Raw genomic sequence first — 15239 nt, forward strand, 5'->3', positions numbered from 1 at the left:
TGTAAACCAGCATTCTTGAAAATGAGCAACATAATGATTGTTGACTTAACACGGTTTGGAAATAATTTCTTCATATTTTTGGTGTTATCTGTCGTTTACATGTCCTTCCTAAAACACAAAAGTGCGACCCTCTCCAAACACCTAAATTAGCTAAAAATTTAGGACATGTTACAAAACTATATTGTCTAGAATTTTAGAAGAGTACTTTTAATATTGGCCGGTTATTTTTCACACAGCGACGTTAACTAGGCAATGTACTATTACCTATAACATTAACTAAAACACCAAAGTACGAATATTTCCAAACATCTAAATTAGCTAAAAATTTAGGACATGTTAAAAACTATATTTTCTAGAACTTTAGAAGAGTACTTTTAATATTGGCCGGTTATTTTTCACACAGCGACGTTAACTAGTTATCCCCATACTTTTAACGTAGGGCTATTTGTAGAGGTCACGCGTCAATGGGAAAGAGCACTGTGTATTGTGTATAGGAAAACGGACAGTAACTGCAGTATGAGGAGAGGAGAGGGAGAGGAGAGAGAGAGGAGAGAGAGGAGAGGAGAGGGAGGAGAGGAGAGAGAGGGAGGAGGGAGGAGAGGAGAGGAGACGAGACGAGACGAGAGGAGAGAGAAGAGAGGAGGGAGGGAGAGGAGGAGAGGAGGAGAGAGGAGAGGAGAGGAGAGAGGGGACAGGGAGGAGAGGGGAGGGGAGGAGAGGAGAGGAGAGGAGAGGAGAAGAGAGGAAAGAGAGGAGAGGAGAGGAGAGGAGGAGGAGAGAGAGAGGAGGAGACGAGACGAGACGAGAGGAGACGAGAGGAGAGGGAGAGGAGAGGAGGAGAGGAGAGGAGAGGAGAGGAGAGGAGAGGAGAGGAGAGGAGAGGAAAGAGAGGAAAAGAGAGAGAGAGGAGGGCGAGTAGAGGAGTGATGAGTTTATTCAGTTTATTTAAATTTGTCCATGTTGATGATAGGCAAACTGCTAAAGTTTTCAATTGCATTGTAAAATTAGCAATAAAAGATGAATTAAGAAAGCCCAAAGTTTACCAACATCAAAGGCCTATCGGTATTAGAGGACATTCAAGGGGCGAAAGGGGCACTAGACCACTAAAAACACCGGTCTTCCAGACACAGTGGGTGTCCCATAATCTCGTCTTATCCATCCTTGTTTATTAACAACAGGTATCTACCTCTATTGAAATAAGCTGATTGGTACTTCAAACTTAACAATGAATTCAAGGAACAGATCAATTCACACAATCCCTTGCGTTTTCGTTTCTGAACAATAGAGCTCCCGAAACAGAAAAGATAATGAAACGAGCCATAGTAGAGAGATTGCGAAATTTACGTGAAACGTGACACGGGAACGCGAACACCAAGCTACATTAGTCGAAAATCGGTTATTATGCCCTCTAGAGGGTGACATCTATTGTGAATTGGTCAATCGTGGAATTACCGTAAGGCGATTACGTTGCGGTTGGTAGCAAAAAATGACGTTCCAAAAACGACAAAAAAAACGCATTATAAAATGCAGGAAAATGTTATGTTTATCATGTTATGAAACGAATCAAAGTATCCTAATAGAACAAGTAGAGTCCGACATGTAATAAAATCCATTTTGGGGTTAAAATTTGATCTCGTATAGACAAGAAGAAGTGAACAAATTTCGATTTTTTCGACGCGAATTCGAACGGGCAGATTGCCTATTCATTTGTGTGTGGAAAATGCCGTCCAAAAATCAGCTTGCGAAGAGGCGTTTTAGGCAAGATTGTGTCGTGTTACGGCATAAATGCGGTATAATTGTCTGTTTGGGACGGGGAACAGAAGTTCGTGCAACGCTATTTTTCGCCTTGCTTTTTCGTTGTGCATTAAACAGCTGTCAAAGTGTTTTGCTTATGGATACTATTCAGTAAACTCCAAAATGTTTTTAAAACATGATAATGCATGTGTTTTTGGTTTTAGTTAAAACGTTTTGATAACATATCGATGTATGTTTATATAAAAATCATGAAAACTCGTGTTATACTGAAAAAATAATACAACAACATTTTAAGCCAAAATTCGAAATGCTATAGTAAAATATCATTTGGCAAACATATTTAAGTGTCTATTGTGTTAGAACGTTTATCAGCAAGTTTAGAACAAAGGGTTTTTTGAATGTTATTAAAACCTTTAATGCCCTTGACCCTCACATAATCTTTAACCCGACATTTAACGTTTTCTGTAATATATTTGTGTTTGCTGGGTAGTAATCGAACTAGGCATATTAGATTATCTATTTTCATTTTGCTTTAGAAAGTAAACAGGGTATTATTTATATGATAATGGAGTTTGTTTCTTGTTATTCGAATAATATACACCAAGACTTCCTAGGCATCCAACACCAAACTCTGTTTAGATTATTTAGACAAATAGCATACACGTGTGAACATAGGCCTATACTCATTTTCCATTAGCCCGCAAAACTCAAATATCGCTAATCTGGACTGAATGCTTAGAGCATTATAGATACAGCCAGTCGTATTTGCATATCAATACCGAGGAAAGTAGTTCGATGAAAGAAGATCATCTTCTCTGGTTCGATGCACCCAAGGTGAATATCAATGGGTGCTTCCTATTACCTTTAGATTATTTGTCTCAGCATAGCGCCATCATAAATGCAATTGCGTTTACACGTAGTCTTGGTTCAGACTCTATGCGGCTATCACGAACATACTAGGAACGACGAGCGTTAGGACCGACACAAACTGGCTGTGTAGGAGGCTAGTTTGGATGTGAACGGGACTATGACGTTCTACCGCAAAATGCGGAAATCCGTAACCCGTATGGCGTTTGCAGTGAACGCCTCTCCGCAATCTCTCTAGTACGACGTTTTTGCGGCCGTTTTCCCGTTCCCTTTTGTCCTCTACGAACGTTAATAAAGAGAACAGAGGCAGTGACGTAACTCGGGCTAAGGGGGCACACCCAGACCTGGATACCATATCGACACGATAAAACTTTGTTATTCGCCAGCGAAGTGTTACGTGTAATCCGACTGGATCACGCTTTTGAGTTCTGCACCACGATCGAAATGATCGCAACACATAAGCTGTGTTCACACATGCACTTATTACCGGTAATATTTTATCTAGGCTTATGTCCAATCGAATTAAATATTTCCGCTAATCCCTGAATGCGTCCACATTTGTCGGCAATAGCGCTATACGCTGGCGAAGTTACGTAATAATCGGATTAACTACCATAGCAATAGGTGAATCATGCTGATTAGTTGCACCTGTAAGATTAGTATCTTTGAAAAGACCGGTATTGTACAGGGTGTATCAAAATGATTGGTACCGACGTCTTTTCATTTTTTGCCGAATTATTTTACTATTTTGTGTACCGGTTTGGGGTTAATTATTTAATTATTTGTAATTATAATAGTTTTATCTTCTCTAAGAATTTATCTTCTCTAAGATAGCACATTCTTGTCAGAAGTTACGTGATTCTAAAGGGAAGTAGGTGTTTTTACACTTTTCATCGCAACGCCGGATCAGTAGCGCACCATTTTCAAAGCTCTATTTTGTGTGAATGATATGTTGAAAATCATGGAAATGCTTAATTTTTCCCTTACCTATTTCTTCATTCATAATATTATATAAATGTTCTAATCATTGGTTGAGAGTAATATTATGGACTTGAATAATTTAGGTGGGGTAAAAGAAGTTTGTGTATCAACGGCTTCCAGGGCGGTGATTTAAATTGTAGTATTGAGGTTACTAAGTAGATGGTGTGGCAGAATGGCTATAGACTGTAGATAGTGTAGGTTAGGTTAGACCTGGTAAAAGTTATTGGAATGGCTCCACAGCATTCCACACTTTAGCATGCTTTCATAGTAAATAATCACTGGTTGACACGAAGCTATGGAGGAGTGCAGATAAAATTTAGAAGACAGTTTCCAAGAGCAAGTAGTATCCCATGCAAACTTGCTATAATTTGTAATGTTTCAAAATTTGATATGGGCAGTTACAGAATGGATCCATCCCAGGTGATAAGTTCATTCAAGATAGAGCTTCACCTCATACTGCCAGAGTCGTAAGGCAGGGACTTCAGGAACTGTCTTTCTAAAAGCATGTGTAAAGCAATTTTATGTTATGTAGACTAAGATATTGAAGAGCATGAATGCAAAAATAGTTCAAGCAGTGAACCTATTCATTTTGTGTTGTGTAAGTAAAACCATGATTACGTCGATCTTCGTTTAAATGACAATAGCTCCCAGATGCATCAACCTATCATCTTCATATTATTAGATCGATAAGTTAACATATGATCCTTTCTATTTATTGTAAAAAAACTATATTAATTAGCAATTTTATATTTTTGATATATTTTTGAAAATGCCACATAGCCCGGTACCAATCATTTTGATACACCCTGTATTCAATCTACGATTGCAGACATACAGGTGATGAGTGCAATCTGCTTGTAGTACAGCGCGAAATGTTCAAAATTGTTTTCACCTATTGCTATGGTAATTAATCCGATAAACTTCGCCAGCGTATGCCCGACGTGTTATCAGGGCTATGACACTCACCTCATTTGCATGGCAAAATTACCCGTCTCCTCTGCAGCCAATTTGGTTTCGCTCCATCGAAATCAAGCTGGTCACGGAAGAGACTACCCTCCTTTGTGTTTGTTCATTTGTGTATGGAGAGCCCTTTTTGGAGTCTATAATGACTTAGGCTACGCTCTCAGCTAGAGTCCGACGCTGCATTGTACTAGAAATACCTTTTTTGTGAAATCGCTATAGAGCCAATCGGGAACACATATTCGTTTTGAAAATATAGCATTAAAATTAGTATCACCCTTGTGGCCCCCCGTGCAGTAGAAAACCTTAATTCTTTCATTAAAAGGAAATGAAAATTAAAAAAACACGGATCTACCTGTGCACCTATAAAATGGACACAGCAATTTGTCTCAAATATGAATGGATTTTAAGAAACATACGGGATATGATGAACATTGACCTGACGCCATGATAGTAGGATCTATTAGTCGTTTTATATACAATGTATATACCGTATTGTCATAATACCAATATTTGTCATTATATATAATGAGTAATATTTAGCAACGTAAATGTGCAGTTCATATGCACAAACGAATACTGATCTTTATGATATTCAAGTTTGTGTACATCACATATAACATGTCACATAGGAGGTCATACGTGTTGACCTTCATCTATTGAATTTGTTCATCTGTGTATGGAGAGGATTAACGCCATTAAAACTCCATCAATATTAGGGCGTAGTTCAGTGAACTCACCGGATTGCTGTTCCAAGTACTTTGATAATACAGATAATATGTATTAATGGGTCGAGGCGATTGCATTGAAAAACCTAATAAATTATTCATAACAGTTACGTAATCAATCGATAGTGCGGACACTTTTCATTTGCAAACCACCAAAATTCGTGATCTTTTAGCGTTGGAAAAGAAACCACGTGAATAGAGTGCCCTCTCAAGAATATCAACTCTCTGGTGTTATGTCCGTTAAAGCCTATTACCTGTCATAAATCCCTTCTTTCTACATGAGCATCATCAGAAAATTTAACCCGATTTTAAATGTTTTCACTGAAAATTCACTTTCAATAAACACCCCTCTTTAGAACAAATTACAGACAATGCGGTAGGTATGTCATGTTAGAAAAATGCAAATTCAAAAGTTCCAAAATTAAGACCAATTTTGTATTTATGTAGGTTCTATTATTATTATTATTATTATTATTATTATTTTAGTTTGACAAAGTAGTCCCATTTTACAGTAGACTTAGCTCTATATCGCATTTTATACATGTAGGCCCTACTATGGTGGATATCTTTGAAAAAATGACAAAAATTTAAAAAAATTACACTGACTCCCATCATCATGCTATTTTTTTCTTGGTGGGGGGTCCCAAATTTACAAAAAGTCGGCTTCAATAAAATTGCGACCTCCCTATTTCGGCAGCAAATATTTTATGACCCCCCACCGTTTACACCCCCAAAAAAAAAACAGGCATCAGTCTTTTTGAATAAAATAAACACACTATCTGTACTGTAGTCATGCTGTGTTGTGACTCCCTACATTTTGGTCATCAAAAATATTTTATGACACCCCCTATTTTTCTTTCCGTATATATTTGGGACCCCCCTAATCATCTTATAAAATGCAATTGCATGCCTTTCTGTTATCATGATTATGGCTTAATAAATTTCATCTCCATCTACATCCAGGGCCATACTGCCCCCCCCCCCGCCCCACTGAACCCTCTTGGGGTTAACATTTGCTACCCCCCCCCCCCCGAAACTCGTGTAGGTTATCCCAATAAGGATGGTCAATTGCTCCTGCGCCTGAATTTTTCACCCGATCATGGAGGGTGCGATGGAGAGTTTTCAGTGCCTTTATCACTACAGGTTTCTGCTCTCCCGACCGTATCGGGACCCCCCCCCCCTTGTCATGTAATAGCGTGGCTATCTCCTCCCAAAGCTTTTTTTATCCTAGAAATACTTTCCGTGTCTCTCCAAATTTTGAGTATAGCCAATGTTTCCTTGTCATTCCAATTGACCCCTCTATGGAAACGGGAAATCACAAGCAGCAAATAAAAAATAAAAAAAGAAGCTAAAAGGGAAATGTAAGAAAGAACAGATTTTAATGTTCATTTTCAATGATATACCTGTTCAGTAATTCTTCCTGTTATAGTGAACGCTCCCATTTACTCATCTAACGGTGATGTCCGAAAAAAATAATCGCATCCCCAGGCCTTGCCGTTTGAGGCGAGCGATCGCTCTCGCTCGCCGCCGCTCGCCCAAACTCGATTTTTAGTGAGCGATTTTCCACTCGCCATAGACACTAAATATCACTCGCTGCGAATCTCCCAAAATCAGCCACTGATCAGCCATTTCAGTATTTAATCGATGCTGTACTCCCTCCAAGCGTAGAAAGTGAAACATGTTAGCGCGCTTCGCGCGCATTTCAACATAAATGTACATAAATACCGTGTCAAGACAGAAACTCTACTTGATTATTTCCTAAATAAGTGATATTTGTGAAAATTCGACCACTCGCCTACAATCATGCTAGCGAGTGATTAACCACTCGCCTTTAAAATCTAAACGGCAAGGCCTGCATCCCGCTAGTTTATATTAATATTTGCAGCTGCAGCCATAAATTACTCTGCTTAAAATTTTCCGCGAGTGATATAGGCCTACTCACAATTATATCCGACAGCCCAATAGTGCTGCGTGTCCACACGTAATTACTATTACCGGACGTAACGTTTCGATCGGTCTTAACAGCTCTTAACTCTGGTCATCTTCAGCCTTAAATTGTCGGATTTAAAGCACATTACGTCAGATATAGTAATTTTTTTTATATCCGACGCTCATTCACACTGCCACTTATATCCGATACTATTACCGACGTAATTTAAGTCCGGTAATAGTCCGACTGTGTGAACACGACGAGTCGGCAATAGCTCTATGTCCGACGTGTTTATGTCCGAGCTATTACCGGTCATAACTAACCGGAAATGGTCAGAAGAGCTAATGTCTCCTTCTCTTGCCAGTTCATTCCTCTATTGCGTTTGATATTCGCACCTGCATCCATGATGATTTTGTTTTATCTCTCACTGGTCACACTATTTATACTCTGCTTCAAATCAGTTGCGCGAGTGATTTAATTTAACCCGGAAGTGTTCTTCACGCTGAATCACGCAGAAAGGTGAAAGGTCACAGTTATATCCGACAGCCCAAAAGCGCTGTTCAGTGTTCACACGTAATTACTATTACCGATCGTAACGTTTCGATCGGTCTTAACAGCTCTTAACCCTGGTCATCTTCGGATTTAAATTGTCGGATTTAAACCACATTACGTCGGATATAGTTATATCCGACGCTCATTCACACTGCCACTTATACCCGATACTATTACCGACGTAATTTAAGTCCGGTATTAAGTGGTTTAAGTCCGACTGTGTGAACAAGGCTAAAGTCTATGGCATGTACTACCAAAGTCAAAAGGTGCGTGATCCAGTTACCAGTGAGTTACGTTTCCACTTCGCTGGCGAATAGGAAAGAAATGGAAACCTTTATCCACCATGCATAGAATTACTCTTCATTAAGGTGCCCCCATTCGGTGACCCTACAACGCAAATTTTTCTCGCGCTTCGCTTCAAATTGTCATTTGAAAGACCAAAATTCAACTTCATTATACCAAATTAGTGATATTTATGAACATCTTCATGCGCCCGCGCAATTGTTTTAGGAAGAGGGGGATTTATTAATGAAGTTCATTGAAACATGGAATTTGATCCGAAACGCTATTTGCAAGTTATTCAGTAGGTATATGTGGCTTTTAATACCTAAATTGATTTGCTCTGCACCATGCACACCCTTGGTCAGGGGCACCCGATCTACTTTCGCCACCGGACACCCTGACCCAAAGTTACGCCACTGAACAGAGGTGACGTAAAACGCAAAAATGACCGACTGTATCTCCCCCTTTAGTGCCATTATACTTGGACGTTTTGCGAACGTTTTCCGTTGCTGTAGACCTTTTTCCCTCTTTCCCATCATGCGCTATTCCAGGGGGTATGACGTAGTTCATCAACCTCATAAATCGTGTGCACCCGACGGTCTTGGCAATAATTTTTCTTAATATGGGCATACTGATTCCATATAAATGGATTTTTGAAAAGACTATCGATGTTACTAATTATATAATTAATAAATGAAGAGCTTTGTTGCAAAACCCCTTACATCCACTTTTGACTTTTTGAGAATAGGTTTGGTACAATTTTCAAGCCTTCACTATTTATTTTATTATTTCTTTTATATCGCACCTTTTGTGGATGTAAGGGGTTTTGCAACAAAATAAATTTACCCCTTTTCTAGAAACCACCTTTGCAATCAAATTTGAGCCCATTTGTTGGCACTACTTTATGTAACTTGACTAATGCTTTCAAAATCAAAAAGAAAAATTGAAATATCTCATTTCCTTTTTTTAATTCTGAATTTTTAATTAAATTGGGGAAAATGGCATTTTTGGAGTATTTTCAAAGCTACACCTTTTTTTCAAACATATGTGACCCAAAAACAGTTCCTTTTGGTTCTAATAGGTAAAGAACATTCCAGGCTACTATTATACATCAAAAAAATTAAAACAAAACAATTCTGTATTCCGTCTACGAAATCTCCTGTTCAGACTGTGATGCTATGTACATTGGTGAAACAGGTAGAAAGTTGGAAAAACGGCTATCTGAACATAAATCAAAGGCTGCCGGTTCCAAATCTGCTGTACATGAGCATATTTCCAGGAGCAAAAACACCCATCAAATAGACTGGGAAAATGTAAATGTGCTGGAAAAAAGAACCCAAAGAATTTTCCAGAAGGGTCCTAGAAGCCATTCACATCAGGAAAAAGGACCCAACTTGAACAGAGACACTGGACTGGATTTAGATCCAGTTTGGGACAACCTACTCATACCCAAGACCACCAGGGGGACGAGGACAACACCTTTGACGTCATCTTCTTCTAGTGTGACGTCATCGAAGGTTGTCAACAAGCCATAAATCATCAGAGCCATAACATCCGGCTGAGGACGCAGTTGGTACTGTGAAAGCGCTCCCGGTAAGCGATCAAATTTTAAGTAGTGTTGAAGTCAAACAATTCTTCTAATTTAATTCTATATTCATTTTAAGTTCAGATTTCCGGAAATTCCCTAAGATTTCCCAAACGGGAAATATACGATACCTCCAGAAGGGAAGGTAGTCATGAAGGTCAAACAACCACCAAAATGTGTATTTTTACCCACACTATAATATCATGCCAATAACTCAATTTCAGCCAAAAGTGGATGTAAGGGGTTTTGAAACAAAGCTCTTCAAACACACGAGTGATGCAGTTATAGAGCGATGTAGAACATCTGTGTAAGAGATGTTGTTTACGTTGGGTTTTTTCATCTCTGAAAAAAAGTGAAACGGACGCCGACAGAAAATCACTGCGTGTCCTGTCATTAGTTTTTCATCTCTATTCTCTAGGTCTATAAAATGTATACAAAGTTAGGTTTCAATAACAGGAAACTTTTTTCCTGACGACCCCATGTCAATAACGCATAGAAGTGATGTTTTTTTGCCTCGGAAAGGTACGAGTCATCGGCGCCATTATTTGCGATTCCTTTTTCCGATGACGGCACCAGCCGAAATGTCCGTATTCCAGAATGTAATGAACAGAACTCTGTATACCCCCGGGGCGATGATGCGTTTTGCGACACCCGACAGGCGGAAGTACCCCCCTGGAATAGTGCATGATGGGAAAGAGGGAAAAAGGTCTAATACCTTTATTGACGTCTGTCGCGGACTAACGGACACGGAAAAATAAGTCGGACTATATTATTGGCCCAGTGGATCTGCACATTGAACGAGGCTGTAGTGTTGACCATCGTCGACTGAGGGGTTACTCACGGTCACGTAGGGCACTTCAAGCGTTATTTAGGGACGTTTATCTGCCATTCGTCATTATGCTATGATATGCTGAAATATCTTCTTGGTTAACATCAGGCCCGTACGCAGGGGGGTGATAAGCCCCCCCCCCCCCCAAATGTGGAAAAGTATACAAAAAGTCCCAAAATTTCTTAATTTGCGAGCGTAGCGAGCCAAAAAATCAGGTGTTTTATGCTTTTTTGGACAAAGAAGGTCCAAATTTTGTCCACTTTTCACAAAATGCCCGCCCCCCCCCCCTTGGAAAAAAGTCCACTTTTTCAAAATCATCAACCCCCCCCCAAATGAAATCCTGCGTACGGGCCTGGTTAACATGGATAAATTCCATTTGGGCTTTGTATATGCATACGAATATTAGGGATTACGTGAAGAGACAATTACCGTTATTATTCTTCTTGGTATGATCAAATTTTGGTCCAGTAAACCTAGGTCTGGTACGATAGTACCAGTACCGAGTATATCTGTTTCCGTTTCGTCTACTCCAGTCCATGTTATCCTCGATACGCTGAGTATAATTACACATATAAATGTCTTCAAAGTTGCAATCGGCATTACTTCGTGACGGCGGCAAAGTGACCGGAGGTGGAGGTTGTGTGACAACTAAAAAATAAGAGGAAATAACAACAATGATTTTGTCTCCAGCCTCATCGTGATCATTATCAGTGTGTAACTCGATCCCCATCCATCCTGTTTTCTGCTAGTTTCCTGTTTCGATTTTTCCTATTACTGTCTGTCCAATTAACTTAAAGACCCGGTTTTTATGATTTATTTTGAAAAGTTTTCACTTTGGCAAAAAATCATGAAATAAAAGTTGCTAAACATTGTCAGACCTAACAGAATTTTTTAGTAAAGCGATGAAAAAAATATTTGTCCTTGTCTACTTTTATTCAATTTTGACCGATTTACAGCAAGATATCTGGGTCCAGGCGAATATTCCTAATGATTTGAAACTTTTGATGGGATAATCTATTTACAGTAAGGGTGTTTGAACATTGTAATCATGCATATTATTCAGTGATACCACCCTTTTTCTGTGTTCCCTATCATCGATGCAATATAATAATAGAGCGTGTTTATAGTGAGACAATCTTTCCGTTATTTAGCTAAACTACCGCGTAGTCTAGATTTGCAATGGTTAGTAAAACATAAACAAATAGACTGCGTGGCAGTCCAGCTAAGTACCGCATAATCTGGCTCACTATAAACACGCTCATAGATGCTTTTACTAATTCACAATAACTCAAAAGGTGTCACAGTTGGTGCATTATAACAAATGATAGGGCAATTTACTATATAGAGCGTGTTTATAGTGAGCCAGATTATGCGGTATTTAGCTGGACTGCCACGCAGTCTATATTTGTTTATGTTTTAATAACCATTGCAAATCTAGACTGCGCGGTAGTTTAGCTAAATAACGGAAAGATTGTCTCACTATAAACACGCTCGTAGAGGTTGTGCATATGACGTATCATACCGTAAATATGGCGGGCTACTCAAATACATTCAACAAAAGCATGATTGCAATCTACCTCGACAGTTCATCTCACACACATATAACAAATGCACTACGGTCAAATAGGTTGATGACAACATTTGATTGAATGGACTGCACTGCGCCATGATTGCGGTGAAGGACACCAGTTCAAATCCTTTGTTTGGAGCCAATCGATAAAAGCATGCAGGGCCTCTATGCGTCTAATGAGTGTAATGTGGATTATACTCCTCGCCAATAACATCAGAACATTCATAGGGCATACAATTTGTATTTATTTTAGAATTGGGCCAAGCCACAAGCATGTACAGAAAAAGATTCAAATACCGCGCCGAATTGTTGTAATTGGCTGAGGGACAGCTGGGATCACTGAGTTAATACACTAAGAATAAATATGCAAAACACTGTCTGCATTTTATGAACTGAATTATATTGAACAAATGTTTTTGGGGAGGAGTATAATTAATTTACTATTCATCCATTCACTATCCAAAATCACCGTACCTACAAATCCGTATAATGAGATCTTCCAAAATAATGGTCCCCAAATTCTACCGGATCATTTTTAAAGTGTTGAGAAAAACCTTCCAATTTCAATAGAATTTCAGGTAAACTCTCACTCAATGCTTTGGAAACACAAAAATCCCGTTCGGTCTCAGCAAATGTTAACACTTTTCTTTCATGACTTTCTTTGAAAGTGGATATTTGTTCAAATAAGTAACAAAAACTAAGTTCAGGTCAAAGGTCAAGAAAATCACGACCTGATACAGTCACTCACTCGCTGATGAAAGATGGAGTACCATCTGAAAATTCCGAGGTAGGAATTATTTCCTTGTGTTTGGATCAAAAGTTTAAATCAAAAATCATGATTTATACAAACACAGATGAACTTTCATGAACGAAAAACAAAGTTAATTGGACAAAACAAAGGGAAACAAAAGGAAATATTTCCTTTGTTTGGCTGTATCTAAAAATCAATATTTCCGAGTTCAGACTGATTTTGCTTGATCGCATAAGAAAAATACATCTAGCAACCTTGTGATTCGTACTCGAGACTTCCCGCCACGATGTACTACTCATTGTTTTTGTATCTGCTGTTTGTAATCAAGGGGGTTAGATATAGAAAGGAGAGGAAATAGATTACATAACGCATATTGTTCCTTTGTGCCTATTAGAGTTTCCGCAAAGCTATTCATCGAGAGGTACCTTTTGTTTGGGACAAAGGGCTTCCGCCATTAAATCGGTAACTGACCTGACAGCGTATTAACGCTATATAGGCAGGCCACTGTCATTAAGTGATCAAATGAAAGTCACGTAAAAGCGTCTACATGGACGAGAGGTACCTTTTGTTATAATACCACACAAGAGTGTGCTCGAGTTGTCGCATACACACAAAAACACACACTGCCGTCGACATAGAATTATTGACCGCCCATCTTAATTTAGGCGCCTCATTTAAATAAATTCAATAGAGTTGCTGATCGATTACCCGTAACAACGTGTCATTGCTGCCAGGTATATAGGTCTATCTGTGTCACGTTCTATAATTAACTACTTCTCAGCTATTATGTTGTTATCATGGTTATATAGGCCTGTTCAATAAAATCAAATGGATTTTTATAAGGGATCTAAAATGAGCGTTTATTGCGTTTCGACAGTATTTTTTGTGGGACATGAGAGCACCTCAGACCTATCGAATTGCATTCTGAATACGAAGCATGTCTTTCTGATATCAAATAATTTTCATTTTTTGAAAATCTCAATATAATACAAATTTTATGACAAATTATAAAAATTTGATATTTTTCAAATTTTTGATATATAACAGTCCTCGAAGTAAATTATATACATCTAATGATATATTCTTAAAGTGTATGTAGCAGGGAGGAAAAGCCGACGGTCAATTGAAAATTTTGACCTTTCATATTGAAGATATGGATTTTTCCCAAAAAGACCTAATTTTTTTTTTTGGTGTTTTTGGAAAAAAAATCCATATCTTCAATACGAAAGGTCAACATTTTCAATTGATCGTCGGCTTTTCATCCCACCTACATACACTTTAAGTATAAATCATCAGATTTATAAAGTTTACTTCAAGTACTGTTAAATATCAAAAATATCATTTTTAATGATTTGCCATAAAATGTGTATTAAATTGCGAATTTCAAAAATCAAAATTATTTGATATCAGAATGACATTCTTCGTATTCAGAATGCAATTCGATATGTCTGATGTGCTCTAATGTCCCAAAATAAATACTGTCCAAACGTTCATACCCCAGCCCTTAATATCACGAATATCCATTTTAAAAGCCAGGTCCAATTGAGGTAGTGAAGGAGGGTCGAGAGATGAAAAGAGGAGAAGCGGATATGGGGATCGAGATTGTAGGGGAGGGGCGGAAGACAAAAAAAGAAAGGAAGAGGGGGAGAAGGAGAGCGATGCAGTCACAGGGCTCTAAATTACATAGGCGTAGATCGGGGAGGGGGGAGTTGGGGAGGGGTAAATCCATTTTAGCGCAAAAAAAAAGAAAGGAAGAGGGGGAGAAGGAGAGAGAGGTAGAAGGAGAGCGATGCAGTCACACAGGGCTCTAAATTACATAGGCGTAGATCGGGGAGGGGGGAGTTGGGGGAATAAATCCCCCCAATATTTTGCCAGGGGGGATGGTCGATATAATCACCCCCTCCCCAATATTGACGCCTGTGTATTGGTTTCTGTAAAAATTAACCTCATATTTGGTCATTTTAGCCACAAAATGCCATTTTTTGGCGCATCGCGCGAATTAATTCCACGTTTGTCCCATATTTCACCAGTTTAGTTTCAATAGGCCTATGCTAACATTTTCCCGCGCATTTGTACCATAAGGTTCACTGTATTGGGTACTTACCCCCCGTCAAAAATAAATCTACGCCACTGCTTTAGTGTGTGCATAAGAAAGAATAAGTGCAGAGAAAGGAAAAGAAAGGAATGAATAAAGAAAATAATAATAATTATTATTATAGAATCTAAGCATATAACAGCACTAGGCAGCCATTTAATGATGCCAAAACCTTAATATGTTACGTAATTAAAACACCCAGTCAGATATATTTCACATCTGCCAAACACATGTCACCAAATTTCGATAACTGGACGTTGAATGTACACTCTCATGAATATTGATTGGCAACATGTCAGCGCTCAAATCGGACACAATAGAACAATAGACTCTTCAGTGCGTTGTTTGTAATTG

At 38.7% G+C, this 15239-nt stretch overlaps 1 protein-coding gene across 1 annotated transcript in view; it reads right to left on the reverse strand.

The window, feature by feature from the left end:
• LOC140159338 (MAM and LDL-receptor class A domain-containing protein 2-like) overlaps nt 1–15239 on the reverse strand; it is a 65093-nt gene that overhangs the window by 23176 nt on the left and 26678 nt on the right. The window contains exon 15 of the mRNA XM_072182786.1: nt 10899–11117. Within this exon, the coding sequence (XP_072038887.1) occupies nt 10899–11117 (219 nt within the window). The remainder of the gene's footprint in view (nt 1–10898; nt 11118–15239) is intronic.

This window comes from Amphiura filiformis, chromosome 8, assembly GCF_039555335.1.
Source record: "Amphiura filiformis chromosome 8, Afil_fr2py, whole genome shotgun sequence".
NCBI lineage: Eukaryota > Metazoa > Echinodermata > Ophiuroidea > Amphilepidida > Amphiuridae > Amphiura > Amphiura filiformis.